The sequence below is a fragment of the Tympanuchus pallidicinctus genome, unplaced genomic scaffold, assembly GCF_026119805.1.
Source record: "Tympanuchus pallidicinctus isolate F22 unplaced genomic scaffold, pur_lepc_1.0 scaffold18, whole genome shotgun sequence".
NCBI classification, from domain to species: Eukaryota; Metazoa; Chordata; class Aves; order Galliformes; family Phasianidae; genus Tympanuchus; species Tympanuchus pallidicinctus.
In genome coordinates, this window is record NW_026294699.1 from 191,781 (window position 1) to 206,418 (window position 14,638).

The 14,638-nt window shown below is 44.0% G+C and overlaps 1 protein-coding gene across 1 annotated transcript in view; it reads left to right on the forward strand.

The window, feature by feature from the left end:
* Positions 1-14,374, forward strand: part of DNAH3 (dynein axonemal heavy chain 3) — a 62,382-nt gene extending 48,008 nt beyond the window's left edge. Inside the window, exons 52-63 of the mRNA XM_052679847.1 lie at positions 178-360; positions 1,138-1,336; positions 2,152-4,293; positions 5,177-5,402; positions 5,730-5,974; positions 7,660-7,776; positions 9,327-9,481; positions 10,186-10,353; positions 11,693-11,835; positions 12,404-12,608; positions 13,648-13,785; positions 13,971-14,374. Coding sequence (XP_052535807.1) covers positions 178-360; positions 1,138-1,336; positions 2,152-4,293; positions 5,177-5,402; positions 5,730-5,974; positions 7,660-7,776; positions 9,327-9,481; positions 10,186-10,353; positions 11,693-11,835; positions 12,404-12,608; positions 13,648-13,785; positions 13,971-14,324 — 4,275 coding nt within the window. The 3' untranslated portion in view covers positions 14,325-14,374. The remainder of the gene's footprint in view (positions 1-177; positions 361-1,137; positions 1,337-2,151; positions 4,294-5,176; positions 5,403-5,729; positions 5,975-7,659; positions 7,777-9,326; positions 9,482-10,185; positions 10,354-11,692; positions 11,836-12,403; positions 12,609-13,647; positions 13,786-13,970) is intronic.
* The last annotated feature ends 264 nt before the right edge of the window (positions 14,375-14,638 follow it).

Sequence of the window (14,638 nt, forward strand, 5' to 3'; positions counted from 1 at the left end):
CTTTCAGTAAAACAGCTCTTACTAAAAATAGGTCAGAGAACTCTTTTAATAATTATTCAAAGTCTGATTTCCCTTTTTCTCTTGTTAATGTCTTCGCATCTTTCTCCCTAAGACATCGAGAGTGTGAAGCTTGTGGAAATGTTTACAAGGATTTCCTCTTGATTTCCTGTTCATCAGGTTGCAGAGATGCAGAAAGAACTGACTGCCCTTCAGCCTGAACTGATTCAAACTTCTGCAGAAACAGAGAAAATGATGATCCAGATTGAAAAAGAAACAGCTGAAGTAGATGCAAAGAAGGAACTCGTGTCAGCAGATGAAAAGGAGGCTAATGAAGCAGCAGCTGCTGCAAAAGCTATTAAGGTACTGAATGGGGCTTCGGCCTGGAGAGCGATGGGTTTTCAGCATCTTTCCAAGTAAGTCTGTATTCTGATGTGTCAGTGGGGTGAACAAGATGTTCCTGATATAAAGAAGGTAAATTTTGGCTGCTTAGTGTGTGGCTGTTTCACAGTACCTGCAAATCTTCCTTTACTGGTTCCCATCCCAAAGATTCATAGCTTTTATTTCTGTAGTAATAATTCTGCTTTTCAGCAGTTGGAGTACTGAGGTCAGACAGATTCCAGGCCCAGCGATGGTTTGCAGATTGTTAGGTGAGCTGATGTCACAGAGCTGTGTGAAGCCCTGCCAGGCATAACCTAAGAGATGCTGATGCAGCCAGTTGTCTGTAGCACAGAATTTGCAGTGGGGAGCTCCAGGATTCCTCACTATATTTTTGGAGCTAGTTGGAAAGGCCATTGATAGATAATTACTGAGATCTGGGTATGTGATAAAGAATTTAAGCTACTCTGTATGTGCTTTCTACCTGATCGGAGCTCTTAAATTAAGAGCAGTTGTATCTAACCTGTTTTAATTTTCTTTGTCAGACCAGAGAGACTTTGAACTTGAAAGCTTGGCTGGCATTCTCAGCTCTGGGTTGAGCGTATGGAATTTCCTAACTTCTCTACAATCCTTTCCTCCTCAAACTGTGCAGACCAAAGTAGTTTCCTCTCCAAGAAGCACAGTGTTGTGGAGACTTCTTATTAGATACTTCCAGGCAGAGTGTTCTGTGAAACTACAGGCATCTCCCCAATGTCTTGACAGGACGAATGCGAAGGAGACCTTGCGGAGGCCATGCCAGCTCTGGAGGCAGCACTTGCAGCTCTTGATACCCTGAATCCTTCAGATATTTCTCTTGTGAAGTCCATGCAGAATCCACCTGGTCCTGTTAAGCTTGTCATGGAGAGTATCTGTGTCATGAAGGGGACTAAACCAGAGAGGAAGCCTGATCCGAATGGCAGTGGTAATGAAGTGTTTGTTATCCCTGCCCCAGGAATGGTTGGGTGCTGTGTGTTGCCCTGGTGGAGCATGTTTTTGTTAGCGATGGCTTAGGGCTGCTCTTGATAGCTGAGAGCTTACTTTGCTATTACAGCATCCTGCACTTGCTTGGCTGCTGCATAAGCTTTGTAGGTATGATCCCAGAGGGCACAAAGTCACAGTTTCAACTTGCTTTGACCCAGTCTTGTGGTTAACGTCACCTTGAGGGGCTCCTCTGTAATCCCTGCTGCAAAACAGCACCAGATATGCTGGGGGACAGAATTCTGGCTGTCCTCTTGCCATAGGCTACCATTCTAACCAACCCTTTCTTTCTCGTGTTACTATTGTGAGACTGCACAGGATCTACAAGGTGGGATAGGAAAGACTTTTACTTCACATCCCCACATTTCAGCTCTTAATAACAGAAATGAGAGTTGTGTAAATTTGTTTTTCATCCAAAATTGTCTTGTCTAGATTAGGATGTAGTGCCTTCATATAGGCATTGATTTGTCTGATAAACTGGTATAATTAAAATAATATGGTAAGAAAGACTGCATAATAATTTGTTTCCCTTGTTGAAGTAGAATTAATATGTAATTAATAAATTCAATGAGTGTTAGCAATACTGAAGTTCCGGTCTGAATTTCTTCAGGAGAGGATTTTCACAAAATAGTTGGCCGTGTTTGCGTAGTAGAATTTGACTGCAAAGTCATGATAATAGTTCTTCCTGTTAAGTTTTGGTTTTTTTTCAATTTGAACAAGCATGACTTAGGCCTGATTTTTGTGTTGTGTGCAATGCAGGTAAAATGATAGAAGACTACTGGGGGCCCTCTAGAAAAATTCTTGGAGATCTGAAATTCCTGGAGAGCTTGAAGTCATACGACAAGGATAATATTCCTCCAACTGTAATGAAGAGAATTAGAGAGAGGTTTATTGATCATCCAGATTTTCAGCCAGCTGTCATTAAAAATGTCTCATCAGCCTGTGAAGGCCTGTGTAAGTGGGTGCGAGCCATGGAGGTCTACGACCGCGTTGCAAAAGTGGTTGCCCCGAAACGCGAACGTTTGAGAACTGCAGAAGAGTTACTGGATGTTCAGATGCAGAAGCTAAAAGCAAAGCAAGCGGAACTTAAGAAGGTTGTTGATCGCCTCCAAGCTTTGAATGATGATTTAGAAAGCATGAATGACCGGAAGAGAGAATTAGAAAATAATATTGAACTCTGCTCACAAAAGCTTGTGAGAGCCGAACAGCTCATCAGTGGTCTTGGTGGAGAGAAAGACAGGTGGACAGCAGCTGCGCGGTTACTGAGAATCCGGTACACAGACCTTACAGGAGACGTGTTGTTATCTTCAGGAACTGTGGCTTATCTGGGAGCCTTTACTGTAGACTACCGTTTGCAGTGTCAAAAGCAGTGGCAGGTTCTGTGCAATGAGAAGAACATACCGTGCTCCAGTGATTTTACCTTAAGCGGCACACTGGGGGATCCAGTCAAAATCCGTGCGTGGCAGATTGCTGGGTTGCCAATTGATTCTTTTTCCGTTGACAATGGCATAATAGTTTCTAACTCAAGGAGATGGGCTTTAATGATAGATCCTCAAAGGCAAGCTAACAGGTGGGTGAAGAATATGGAGAAAGCCAACAAGCTGTCAGTCATCAAATTATCTGATGCACATTATGTTAGGACATTAGAAAATGCTGTTCAGCTTGGAACACCCGTCCTGCTGGAAAATATTGGAGAAGAACTAGACGCTTTCCTAGAACCCATCTTACTAAAGCTAACATTCAAACAACAGGGAGTAGAGTACATGAAATTAGGGGAAAATATAATCGAATATTCAAGAGATTTCAGGTTTTACATAACGACCCGCTTAAGAAATCCTCATTATCTTCCTGAAGTGGCTATTAAAGTTTGTCTGCTCAACTTCATGATTACACCATTGGGTCTTCAGGACCAGCTTCTTGGAATTGTAGCCGCGGAGGAAAAGCCTGAACTAGAAGAAAAGAAAAATAAACTGATTATAGAAAGTGCGGCCAACAAGAAACAATTGAAGGAAATAGAAGACAAAATCCTAGAAGTCCTTTCCAAGTCAGAAGGAAACATCTTAGAAGATGAAACAGCGATAAACATTTTGTCTTCGTCCAAAGAGTTATCTGAAGAAATATCTGAAAAGCAAGAAGTTGCCTCAGCAACGGAAATGCAGATAGATTCTACTCGAGTGGGGTATAAGCCTGTTGCTGTTCATTCAGCTGTTGTCTTCTTCTGCATCTCTGATCTGGCAAACATTGAACCCATGTACCAGTATTCGTTGACTTGGTTCATTAACTTGTATGTTCAGTCCATTGCTAAAAGCAAAAAGAGTGAAGATCTAGAAGAGAGGATTAAGAATATAATAGAGCACTTCACAACAAGCATCTACAACAACGTCTGTCGCTCACTGTTTGAGAAGGATAAGCTGTTATTCTCTCTCCTCCTGACAGTGGGCGTAATGAAGGGAAGAGGCCAAATAGATGATGAAGTCTGGCGTTTCCTACTGACAGGAGGGGTTGCTCTTGACAACCCTCATCCAAACCCAGCTCCAGACTGGCTCTCTGACAAATCGTGGGCAGAGCTTGTGCGTGCGTCTTGTCTGAGAAACCTTGAGGGCCTGATGGAACATGTAAGAGAGAATTCTTCAAAGTGGAAACGAGTCTATGACTCTGCAAGGCCCCACGAAGAAAATTTCCCAGATGCGTGGAGCACACTGACGGGGCTGGATCGTCTGGTGATTCTCAGGTGCTTGAGACCTGACAAAATAGTTCCAACAGTGCAGGAGTTCATCACAGAAAACATGGGAAGGACTTTTATTGAACCACCTACTTTTGATCTTGGACAAAGCTACAGTGATTCCAATTGTTGTGCCCCTTTGATTTTTGTGTTATCGCCAGGTGCTGACCCCATGGCAGGTGAGATTGATACTGAAAACATTTCTTTTTTTTTTTTGTCTAATTAAGTGACACTGAGTCTGACCTTTAAATGTCTGTAGGGCATAACGCAGCAGTGATAGAAGATGTTTAGATCTAGCTATATATATAAAATGATAGTAAAATTGCTGGAGTGGGGTGAAGGAAATGGCGATACCATATCTGGGTCTGTGAGCAGCTGTTCTGGAGTGCAGAATTTCTTAATATCCACACCAGCTCATCATTCGTGCTTACATTACGGTTCCTCCCGTGTGAGGCTGGGAGTTGTCCCCTTCTGAAAGTTTCCTCACTCTGTTACTGAGTAAATGGTGTATATGACCACATTAAAAACACATCTGTTAAATGGCCTTTAAGAAATAACCACCTCATTTATTTTTAAACCTGGTTTTCCGCCCGAAGGATTGTAATATCAGCTGTACTGTAAGGATTTCCAGGAGGTACTGGCTTGAACAGCAAAGTAAGAGATACTTACAGCCCATAGCTAAGGGCTCAGTTCACAGGTCAACCCCGTATCAGACTGTGCCCATGAAATATCAGGGAGCAGTGCAGGCTGGAGCTGAGCACTGGGGACTGAAGAGGAGGCTGGGCATTTAGCCTGGCTGCCAGTTATTTTTGTGGTGTTACTTTGTTGTAGGTCGGAATTTCAGCACATGCCTGAGAAAATGGCTGATGCAGTGTTGGGTGCTACCTGTGGGTTGTTGAGGTGTGGCTTTGCTTTTCTTTTTTTTCTTTTTTTCAGCTGAGTAGAATATCTGTTGACCTTTACTCCTTTAATACTTGCTCCATTATAAAAAAATAAGTATAACGTGGGCCTAGTTTCTAATAGACTTTGTCTGTCTTTGCATGTGCACAACTTGCATTATAGGTTTGCTAAAATTTGCTGACGATGTTGGCATGGGAGGTGCAAACATTCAGACTGTGTCGCTTGGACAAGGTCAGGGCCCAGTGGCAGCCAACGTGATCTGCCAGGCAATCACTGCCGGGAGCTGGGTGGTACTGCAGAACTGCCATCTTGCAACCAGCTGGATGCCTGCTTTGGAGAAAATCTGCGAGGAGGTGATAGTGCCTGAGAGCACCAACAATAAGTTCCGGTAGGGGGTTTGGTATTTTGTTCTTTTTGTATCAGCATTTCTTGTGTGCTGAAGGCACCAGCAAAAAGAAATGAAGTTTGTTCTGTGTGAACAGCTGCTTACAACATTCATATTGTTTGATATGCAGGGATAAAGTAAAGATACCTAATTGGGATGTCATCTTTTCTACTTGTTTGATATACTCTACTTTATACTGCATTTATAGAGACGTAGATGTTCTCATTACAGCTAGACAAGTAATAAACCCCTTAGTTTGCGGAAAATCGATACTGGGGAGTTGTCAGTATTGATGACTTTCGAATAACGAGCAATTTGATTTTTTTGCAGACTGTGGTTAACCAGTTATCCATCAGCAGAATTTCCTGTTAGTATTCTCCAGAACGGCGTCAAAATGACAAATGAACCTCCAAAAGGGGTCAGAGCAAACCTGCTTCGATCGTACCTCAACGACCCCATCTCTGACACCGCATTCTTTAGCAGTTGCCAAAAGCCAGAAATATGGCAAAAACTGTTGTTTGGTCTTTGCTTTTTTCACGCTGTTGTGCAGGAAAGGAGAAACTTTGGCCCATTGGGTAAGATTCAGATTATTTTCCAGATTGTTTCAGAAAGGTTAGTAGTTTTGAAATGCATTATTTATTATTAAAAAGCTGAACTGTTGCCGGCATATTGCAGGAGTGCCATCTGTACTGAACATAATAAGGTTTATAAGCTGTTACCAGTGATTCTTGTTCAAGCAGAGTTGCTCCTGAAGCTCCTGCAAGTGTTACCCTGGGGGAGGGTTAGAAAGTATCCATCGTGTCAATAAATCATACAGCATTTGCATTACATCGTAGCTCACTGGATTAGTGTATTACTCCACTGTTCAGTAACTGCAGTTATTTACTCACCACATACTTATCAGGGTACTTATCAGCAGTGCTTCTATTCATGTGCGTACGTTTTTAGCAAAGCCAGAGCGCATGACTGCTTGGTGTAAAACTGAAAGTCAGTAGCTGCGGCGTGTTCATAATCAACTATGGAAAGATGTATTTAGAGAGATACTGAACTCTGACGTTTTCCATAAAATGCAGAAACACGGGAAATTACAGATTTCGTATTTATAACTGTATATATATGAATCTTACACTCTGCGTTAGTGTGCATGAAGCTCTCAGCCTTCCGTTCTGATTGAATCTGCCTTCATGCCGTGACTGCTGTGAAATGTTATTTTTTCACTGAAAGCCACTGTCCCTAACGAGCAGCTATTTGCATTAACACAAGGATGCCAGAATGAAGTTAGTCTTCACTGGCTGATGTGGTTTCCAGGGCACACTTCATATTTAAAAAGTTATGGCTGTCAAGCAAGGTCCCCAGAGACTGGAAAAAGGGAACCATCGCTCATTAGCAAGAGAGGGAGGAAAGAGGAGCTGGGAAACTACAGGCTGTGAGCATCACCTCTGTGCCTGGGAAGATCGCGGAGCAGTTTGCGATGGCACAGCAGAAGGGAGGGCGGCACCCGGCGGGACCTGGACAGGCTGGAGAAGGGGCACACGAGAACCTGCTGAGGCCGAGCGAGGCGCAGCGCGGGGTGCTGTGCTCGGGTCGGGGCAGCGCCAGGTGTGTGCAGACTGGGAGAAGAGCTCACAGAGAGCAGCCCTGCGCAGAGGGACGGGGGTTCTGGTGGATGTGAGCTGGACGTGAGCGGAAGGCCAACTGCACTCTGGGCCGGGGGCAGAAGGATGATTGCAGAAATTTACCCGTTTATCGGTTTGTGCCAGGTCTGGGTTTTCCTGGATGATTCCTTTATCTGGAGCATAGGGCTGTTGTCGGTTTTTAGTTGCTTTTGTTTTTATTGTAATGCTACTCTGACTATTGTATGGATAGATGGGCAGATTTTCCAAAACCCGAAATCAGTCAGTTAATTTGAACTCATGTTCTTGCTGTCTCCAGATAGCAGAAGGTTAGTTGGAGGTAACAAACAGATCTCTGTTCTACTTTGGGTAAAACACAATGCTTCAGGAGTGAGTGGAGCCAGACATCTGAGCTGATGGTTTACCTGCGCAAAGAGCGAGGGGATACAATGCTGTTACAGATTGGTATTCCTCACCTGGCTGTTAGTCCTTCAAGTGAATGCCAGGGCTTCACCTTGGCATTGTCTGCAAGTTGTGATCTTCAGCTCTACCATAGCAATGTTACACTAGTTCCCTTGCTTCCTAAGCATGGTTTTCAGCATAGGGCAGCATTCATTCACCCCGTGTATCTTTCCTGTATTGGACAGGTTGGAATATTCCATACGAGTTCAATGAGTCTGACCTCAGGATCAGTATGCAGCAGATCCACATGTTTCTGAATGAATATGAAGAAGTCCCTTTTGAAGCTCTGACGTATCTGACAGGTATAGGCGTTGTGCCCTCTAATGCGTTTTGACTTTGTACCAGCTGAAAGTACCTCGCTGTGACGAACAGATGAGTGATAAATAAATGTAGTGCTTGATAAACCTGAGCTTCCACTCAGGTTTACTTTCCTGGCCTTCTGGATAACGGCAAGGTGGATCCCAGACCTTCAGACTTCATGGCTGTCCTGGCTTATGTGTGGCTGCAGAGTTGCTCCTGGTCCAGCAGACCTCCTGGTCTTCGCTTCATGTGTCAGATCAGGCAGTGAGTGGCCTGTTGTCATGGAGTTGACCAGATCAATCCATGTCTGTGACAGGCCTCTGCCCTCCCCCCCCACCCCAGTCCCACAAAAATGGGAAGGAAGGAAGGGAGGAAAAAAAAGCAGCGGCAGCAATCTATGGAGGAAAACTTATTTTACTGTAATATCGGAATACAAAATAACACAATATATACAATTTAATTGAAATTGAGATCAATAAATCAGACAAGGTAAGAGAGAGAGAGTTCCCGGGACCGATTCAAACCTGAACAGCTTGGAACGGCCAGGAAAGCACCTCCAGCACCCACTGCCAGGCAGCAAGAGAGCGTCCCCCCACCCAGAAGGGCCAGATCTTGTGACTGCTGTAATGTACAGGGATAGGAACCTGGGATTGGGGCAGTGACACTTTAATGCCCCGTACACTGCATGATGTTTTGATGTGGAATACTGAAACCATAAAACAAACAAACAAAAACAAAACATAGAACCATGACACCTGTGCTTCACTGCAGCTGGCTGTGCGTCAGACCCTGACACAGAAAGCATTGGTGGTTGGCTGTAGGGTAGGATGTGGTCATCCTCTCAGTTTTAAAGCAGTGGGCATTGACCTGGGTAAGGCATTTTATTGTTGTATTTATTTATACAGCTGGCTTTCTCCAGAAAGGTTGTTGATACCGCCTTTGTCAGCCTTATAAAGATAATTCCTGGTTTTCGCAATTGTTACAAGTAGCTTTGTGAAAAATAAAGTAAGTAGTCATCATCAAAGTAGTAACTTTTAGTATTTCTTCTACTTTATATCAGTGCAAACCTCCCCTCGTTGCTTCTTCATTATTGAGGGTCTCTCCCACCCATTCTATATGTTGATGATCCCCTTTCTACCATACTGGTGCATAATCAGCTCTGAGTTTGGTGAAAGGAAGAAGACAAGGATCAGCTATACAGCACTGCTCAGATCTTGACAGTTCTTAAAGCAAAACAGATGTCACTTGAAACATGTCATTATTCACTGTGACATAAGCAGCAGTTTCTCAGACCAACTCAGTGTTCCTTATAAATGTTACCACTAAGATGCACAGTTTGGGTCCATAGTCCCAAAGATGTTAAAGTGCTTAATTCCACTGAATCCAAAGTTTTTAGCTATCATCATTCTGTTGATTCAATGGTACCTAGAAATTTCTGAGGATCTGGAACCTCAGGATTTCAACTTACTAGTGGTGTACATTAATGTAAAACAATTTGTATTTGTTCATTAAATTTAATCTTTTCGTTCTGGTTTTCTTTGTCCTTTCCCAGGGGAATGCAACTATGGTGGGAGAGTAACAGATGATAAAGACAGGCGGCTTCTCCTGTCCCTTCTGTCTACAGTCTACAACAAGGATATAGAACAGGACAAGTACATGCTTGCACCTGGAGGTGACTACTATATCCCACCACATGGGCCATATGAGGTGAGGAGACAGCACGTGTAAATTCTCTCTTTAATTGTTGGGAAAAAGCTCGTCTACGCTGCGCTTCGATACACTGAATACAATAAATAAACGTACAGGAAATAAAAACATGAGGTTGCAAAGCCATGCCAGACTGCATCTATGAAATACGAATTCAGTACTTAATATCTCCACATGGCAGTGGACATGGAGTATTCTGATCAAGTTGTTGTGGAGAGCAACTACTGCGCAAATTCTGAAAGGATCCTTCTGAAAGGATTACTGAGTAAGGCTTCAGGATTGTACAGGGTAACTTTGTACCCTCTTGGGAGCACTTATGCCTTGATAGCAGTGATCACAGTGAGACAGTAGGAAGGCAGGCATGTATTCCATGTTTGGCTTCTCTTTCCCTTCTGCTGATGTCTCAGAGTTCACCACTAGATGGGATTGGAACACAGTTGTTTAGCCTGCAGCTGTAAGCACTCCTTGCATTTGCTTTTTGTTGCATTTCTTTCTTTTGCTACTTATGTGAGGGTGGAAGGCCTCAGTGAGTCTCTGAACCATTCAAAACTGCTGTGTGGACTGAATAAGTCAATTCCTGAGTGACTTAGGTGGGGGCTTAAATTTGTGACTCTACATGGGAAAGTTCTAACCAAGTTGGATGTACTGATCATTTATGAATATATCACTGCCTGAATTCTGTTATTTGAATGTTTCTTTTACAGTCTTACATTGAATACCTAAGGAGCTTACCAAGTGTGACACACCCTGAGGTGTTTGGGCTTCATGAGAATGCAGACATTACCAAGGATACTCAGGAGACTAACCAGCTTTTCAGCGGAGTGCTGCTGACTTTGCCACGGGTGGCAGGAGGAGGTGGCAGGTCCCCTCAGGTAACAGGGGGAATGATCAGCTTGCAGCCTGGAAAGGTGCTCGTGCCTCATGTGCCCCACATCTCAGAGTAACCCTGCACCTCCCATCACATGAGTGTTATGTAGGTGTGTAGGGAACAGGGGGTGGGTGTGTAGAGAAGCAGATGTGGACTGGAAGAACTTGGATTGAAGTGGGTGTGCTGAGGTGTGCTGGCACCACACAGCAGCACCTGGTTCAGTAGAATATGTGGTTTGAGTGGGAAAGTTTCTGTCATCTGTCGCGTTTTAAAACAACAGTGAAGTGCTGCATTTCAGTCATGAATTGTAGGTAGAACCCAGTCTGCAAGCACAGCTAGTGAAGAACCTCCAGTCGCATCCATCCCGAGGCACTTCTACAGCAGGACACTGATTGCAGTCTGCCTTTTCAGCAGTAGAAGTTCTTCCACTGCCTGGCTTCGTCCAGTGGCTGTGTGACTGTCCGAGCTGTTCTCATGAAGGGGCAGCCTCTGGAAAGCCAGGAAGTACCAAGCCTACACCAGGCTGCAGTGTAATAACGGGAGGCAGAAGGTCTTCCCAGTGACGACAGTGCTCTAATGGCACTTTCACTCCTATGTGCTCACTGAGTGTTGGTTTCTGAGGTATGATTTTCTCTTCCCCCTGACTGCTTCAGTTCCTGTAGTCCCAAACTTAGAACTGTGTGTGACTTCTGTGGAACAAAGAAAGGGATTGGTTTGGTGCAGCAAAACCGCTGGAACCCAAACCTTGCTGTTGTCAGCCCTTCCAGGGGACTTGGTGGTGAAGGTGCTGGGCACTGCTTTCCTTCCTCTGATCCTGCAGCTCAGGTTGCTCCAGTCCAGTCCGTACCCCTTTGCTGCAGGTAGATGGCCTTTCACACCCCTTGGATGGGATATTTTATACACAGGTGGATTTGTGAGGAAATGAAACCAGTGGAGCCTCATTTCTTGTGAGGGTGTGCAGTGATTGCATTCTGATGCTTAACGTGCTGGGAGGAAAGCTGCTCTCGTGGCTGGCATGCTCCTGTTGTCTGCCACTCATTTCTTCCTGCATACCTTTGTTTTTTCTTCATTACGGCAGTAGGGGGACTGCGCCACCTATCTGCTCTGCTGCCTCACAGTTGCCTGAAACCCTTTTGCAAATTAAATTTGAGTTGTCGGTACATTCAAAAGCAGAGAAAAGGAGCTGCAGGTGCATGCAGAGACAGACAGGCTGCTGTACAAGAAAGTAGTTATATTTACCTATGCATTACCTATGTAGTTATACAGCAAAAATGGAAAGCCTGTCGTGTTTCGAGGAATTTAATGAACAGAAGTTCTCATTTCCTGCGGATTTATGATTTCAGAAAACTGTTGAAGATTTGGCACAGGACATCCTATCCAAATTACCAAGCGACTTTGATGTTGAGGAGGTGATGAAGATGTACCCGGTGCTTTATGAAGAGTCCATGAATACGGTCCTGAGGCAGGAGCTGATTCGATTCAACAGGTATGGATGGCTCTGCGTGCTGTGCAGCACTGCTGGCATTGAGGAGTGCTCATGTGGGACACTGCTGGCAGCTGGCAAACTTTAAGCAGTTAAAAGCTTCTCACAATATATGCTTCTTAAGATGACGGATGATGCTTTGTCTCAACATTATTAAAAAAACCTGTGGAAGTTGCAGCTAACTGCCTAAACATAAAAATAGTGCCCATGTTCTTGTAGCAAGAACTTAAATCAGAATTGAATTTGTTGTGCTGAGATGGGGCTGCCTGCTTCCTTCTTTATAAGTCATGCCCGGGCTTCTCTTTTCCCAGCACACTGCAATAGCTGCTGTCAGAGACTTGAAGCTCTTCTCATTTCTTTCCCCCTCCTAGCACGGGATTTTTACTGCCTTTCATTTCTGTACATGTGTTTGCTTTTCCCAAGGTAAATGATTTTTGATTACTATAAGAGATAAAGACTTTCTGACAGGACATTCCCCAGCTTTGTTCAGCCCTTTATTCGAGCTGAAAGTCTATAGCCAGAAAAAAAAAGTTAGTAGATGATGAGGTGGTGATTTCTGTTTTATCTGAAGGCTTACTCAGGTGGTTCGCAGCAGCCTTGTTAATATTGGCAAAGCCATCAAGGGCCAAGTGTTGATGTCGTCTGAACTTGAAGATGTTTTCAACAGCATGCTAATGGGAAAAGTGCCATCGATGTGGGCTGTCAGATCCTATCCGTCCCTGAAGCCCCTGGGGAGCTACGTGTCCGATCTGCTCTGTCGGCTGGGCTTCTTCCAGGTACGCAGAGACCAGCAGGTTAAGGACAGGCTGGCAGGAAGGTGAGCGGGTGCAATGTCTGCTGCTGTCCTCCCTCAGCAGAACCCAAGAGGCTCCGGTTGGGAACTGCTGTGCCCTGCATGGACAGCACTTCTCTGCAGGGTGACTCCAGGAGTGCCTCCTTTGTGCCGCTGCAGTGCAGCATTTACTAGTTTTCATTTTCCTTCCTCTAGAACATGTGTTTTATTTTGCACTGATTTTGCCTTAATGACTGTCCTGCTCAAAGGGCACTGACCAGTTACAAGCAGTCCCATGGGGCGTAGCAGGCGCTGCTACATGTTACGTGAGTGACTGCAAATCCCTTTCAAGTTCAATGAGCAGTGGCACCACTTCCACATGCTTTTTGAACAAACTATTCGATTCTGTACTCTGTCTTCCATTATTTTCCTCACATTCTTAGCATGTTTAAGTTACTTAAACGCTCAGCTATACCTTAAATAGCTGAGATAGTGAAATATAGCAAATTTCTATAGAGGTCACAGAGGAGAAAGCTAAATGGAAGAGTGGAAGATTTGTATGAGGCAGCAGAATTCTGTTTGCTGCACTAAAGCATCATATGCATGCCTTTAATTTTTTTGCCTCCAGATGGCTTGGAGCTGTGTATCTCCTGTCCTTGCACTGTTCCTCCTGCTGACTTCCTGATTTCCAAAATAGACACTGGCATCTTTGTGCAGGACTTATTTCCTCTGTTGGGTTTTTATGTGCTGTCTGTAGTGATACACTGTCCTTACAGTGATAGGAAGATAACATAACATAAGATAATCTTTTTCATGTTAGGAAGTTGGTGTTTAAAAGACTGTGAAATAAGGAATATTGATTTTAAAAGGGAAAGAAAAGACGATATAATGAGTGGCAATACTCAGAGGGTCCAATCAAGGGTTGGATCTTACTGTAGTGTTTGACTGCATCTGTGAAGACATCTCCTCCTGCTGAATTTCCACAGCAAAGCCAAAAAGTGTATTTTTTTTTCCTTCTGCTTTGTTTTTTTCTCTATATTCAGGATTGGGTCAGCAGCGGGCCACCCACTGTCTTTTGGCTGTCAGGATTCTACTTCACTCAGTCTTTTTTGACGGGGGTTTTACAAAACTATGCCAGAAAATACACCATCCCCATTGACCGCATTGGATTTGAATTTGAGGTAAGAACACGTGGAGGAATTTTGCTTTTCTTGAGCAGCTTGAAAGATGTTCTGGGGCAGCAGGGAATGGAGTTTTCAAAAGAAATCCTATTGCAGGATTCAACATACTCAAAATAAATATTAATATAGTGTATTAATATACTCCAAATGAAAGCAGAACAAAGCAAATGGTTTCTTCGTTCCAGGTGCTGAAACAGGAGGACACGATGGAGAAAGTACCAGAAGATGGGGCTTATGTGAAAGGCCTTTTTTTGGAGGGTGCACGATGGGATCGAGAATCCTCGGTGATTGGAGAATCGCTTCCAAAAATCCTGTATGATCCCTTGCCCATAATATGGCTGAAGCCTGGAGAAAGTTCCAGATTTCTTCATATGAACATCTATTCCTGCCCAGTGTACAAGACAAGCGCAAGAAGAGGCGTCTTATCCACAACTGGCCACTCAACCAACTACGTTCTCTCTGTCGAGCTCCCTTCAGAGCAGCCCCAGAAGCACTGGATAAATCGCGGTGTGGCAGCGCTGTGCCAGCTCGATGACTGAGACAAGTCAGTGCTCCCTTCATTCGTAATTAAAAGATATGCTTTGCTCTCTGGTGGCTGTTTGTTGCTTTTTATTGTAATTTATTACTATTACTTTATTTTTAAATACCGCTATTTACTGCTGGCCTTAATACAGCCCCAAATTTCTTACGTTTCTTTGGCCATTCTGACCTCCTGCACAAAAATGAGTAAGTCATAGAATCACTGAGTCACTGAGGTTGGAAAATATCTCTGAGATCAGTCCAACCATCCACCTACCACCACTGTTTCCCACTAAACCACTTCCTTCAGTTCCACATCTACGCAGTTTTTGAA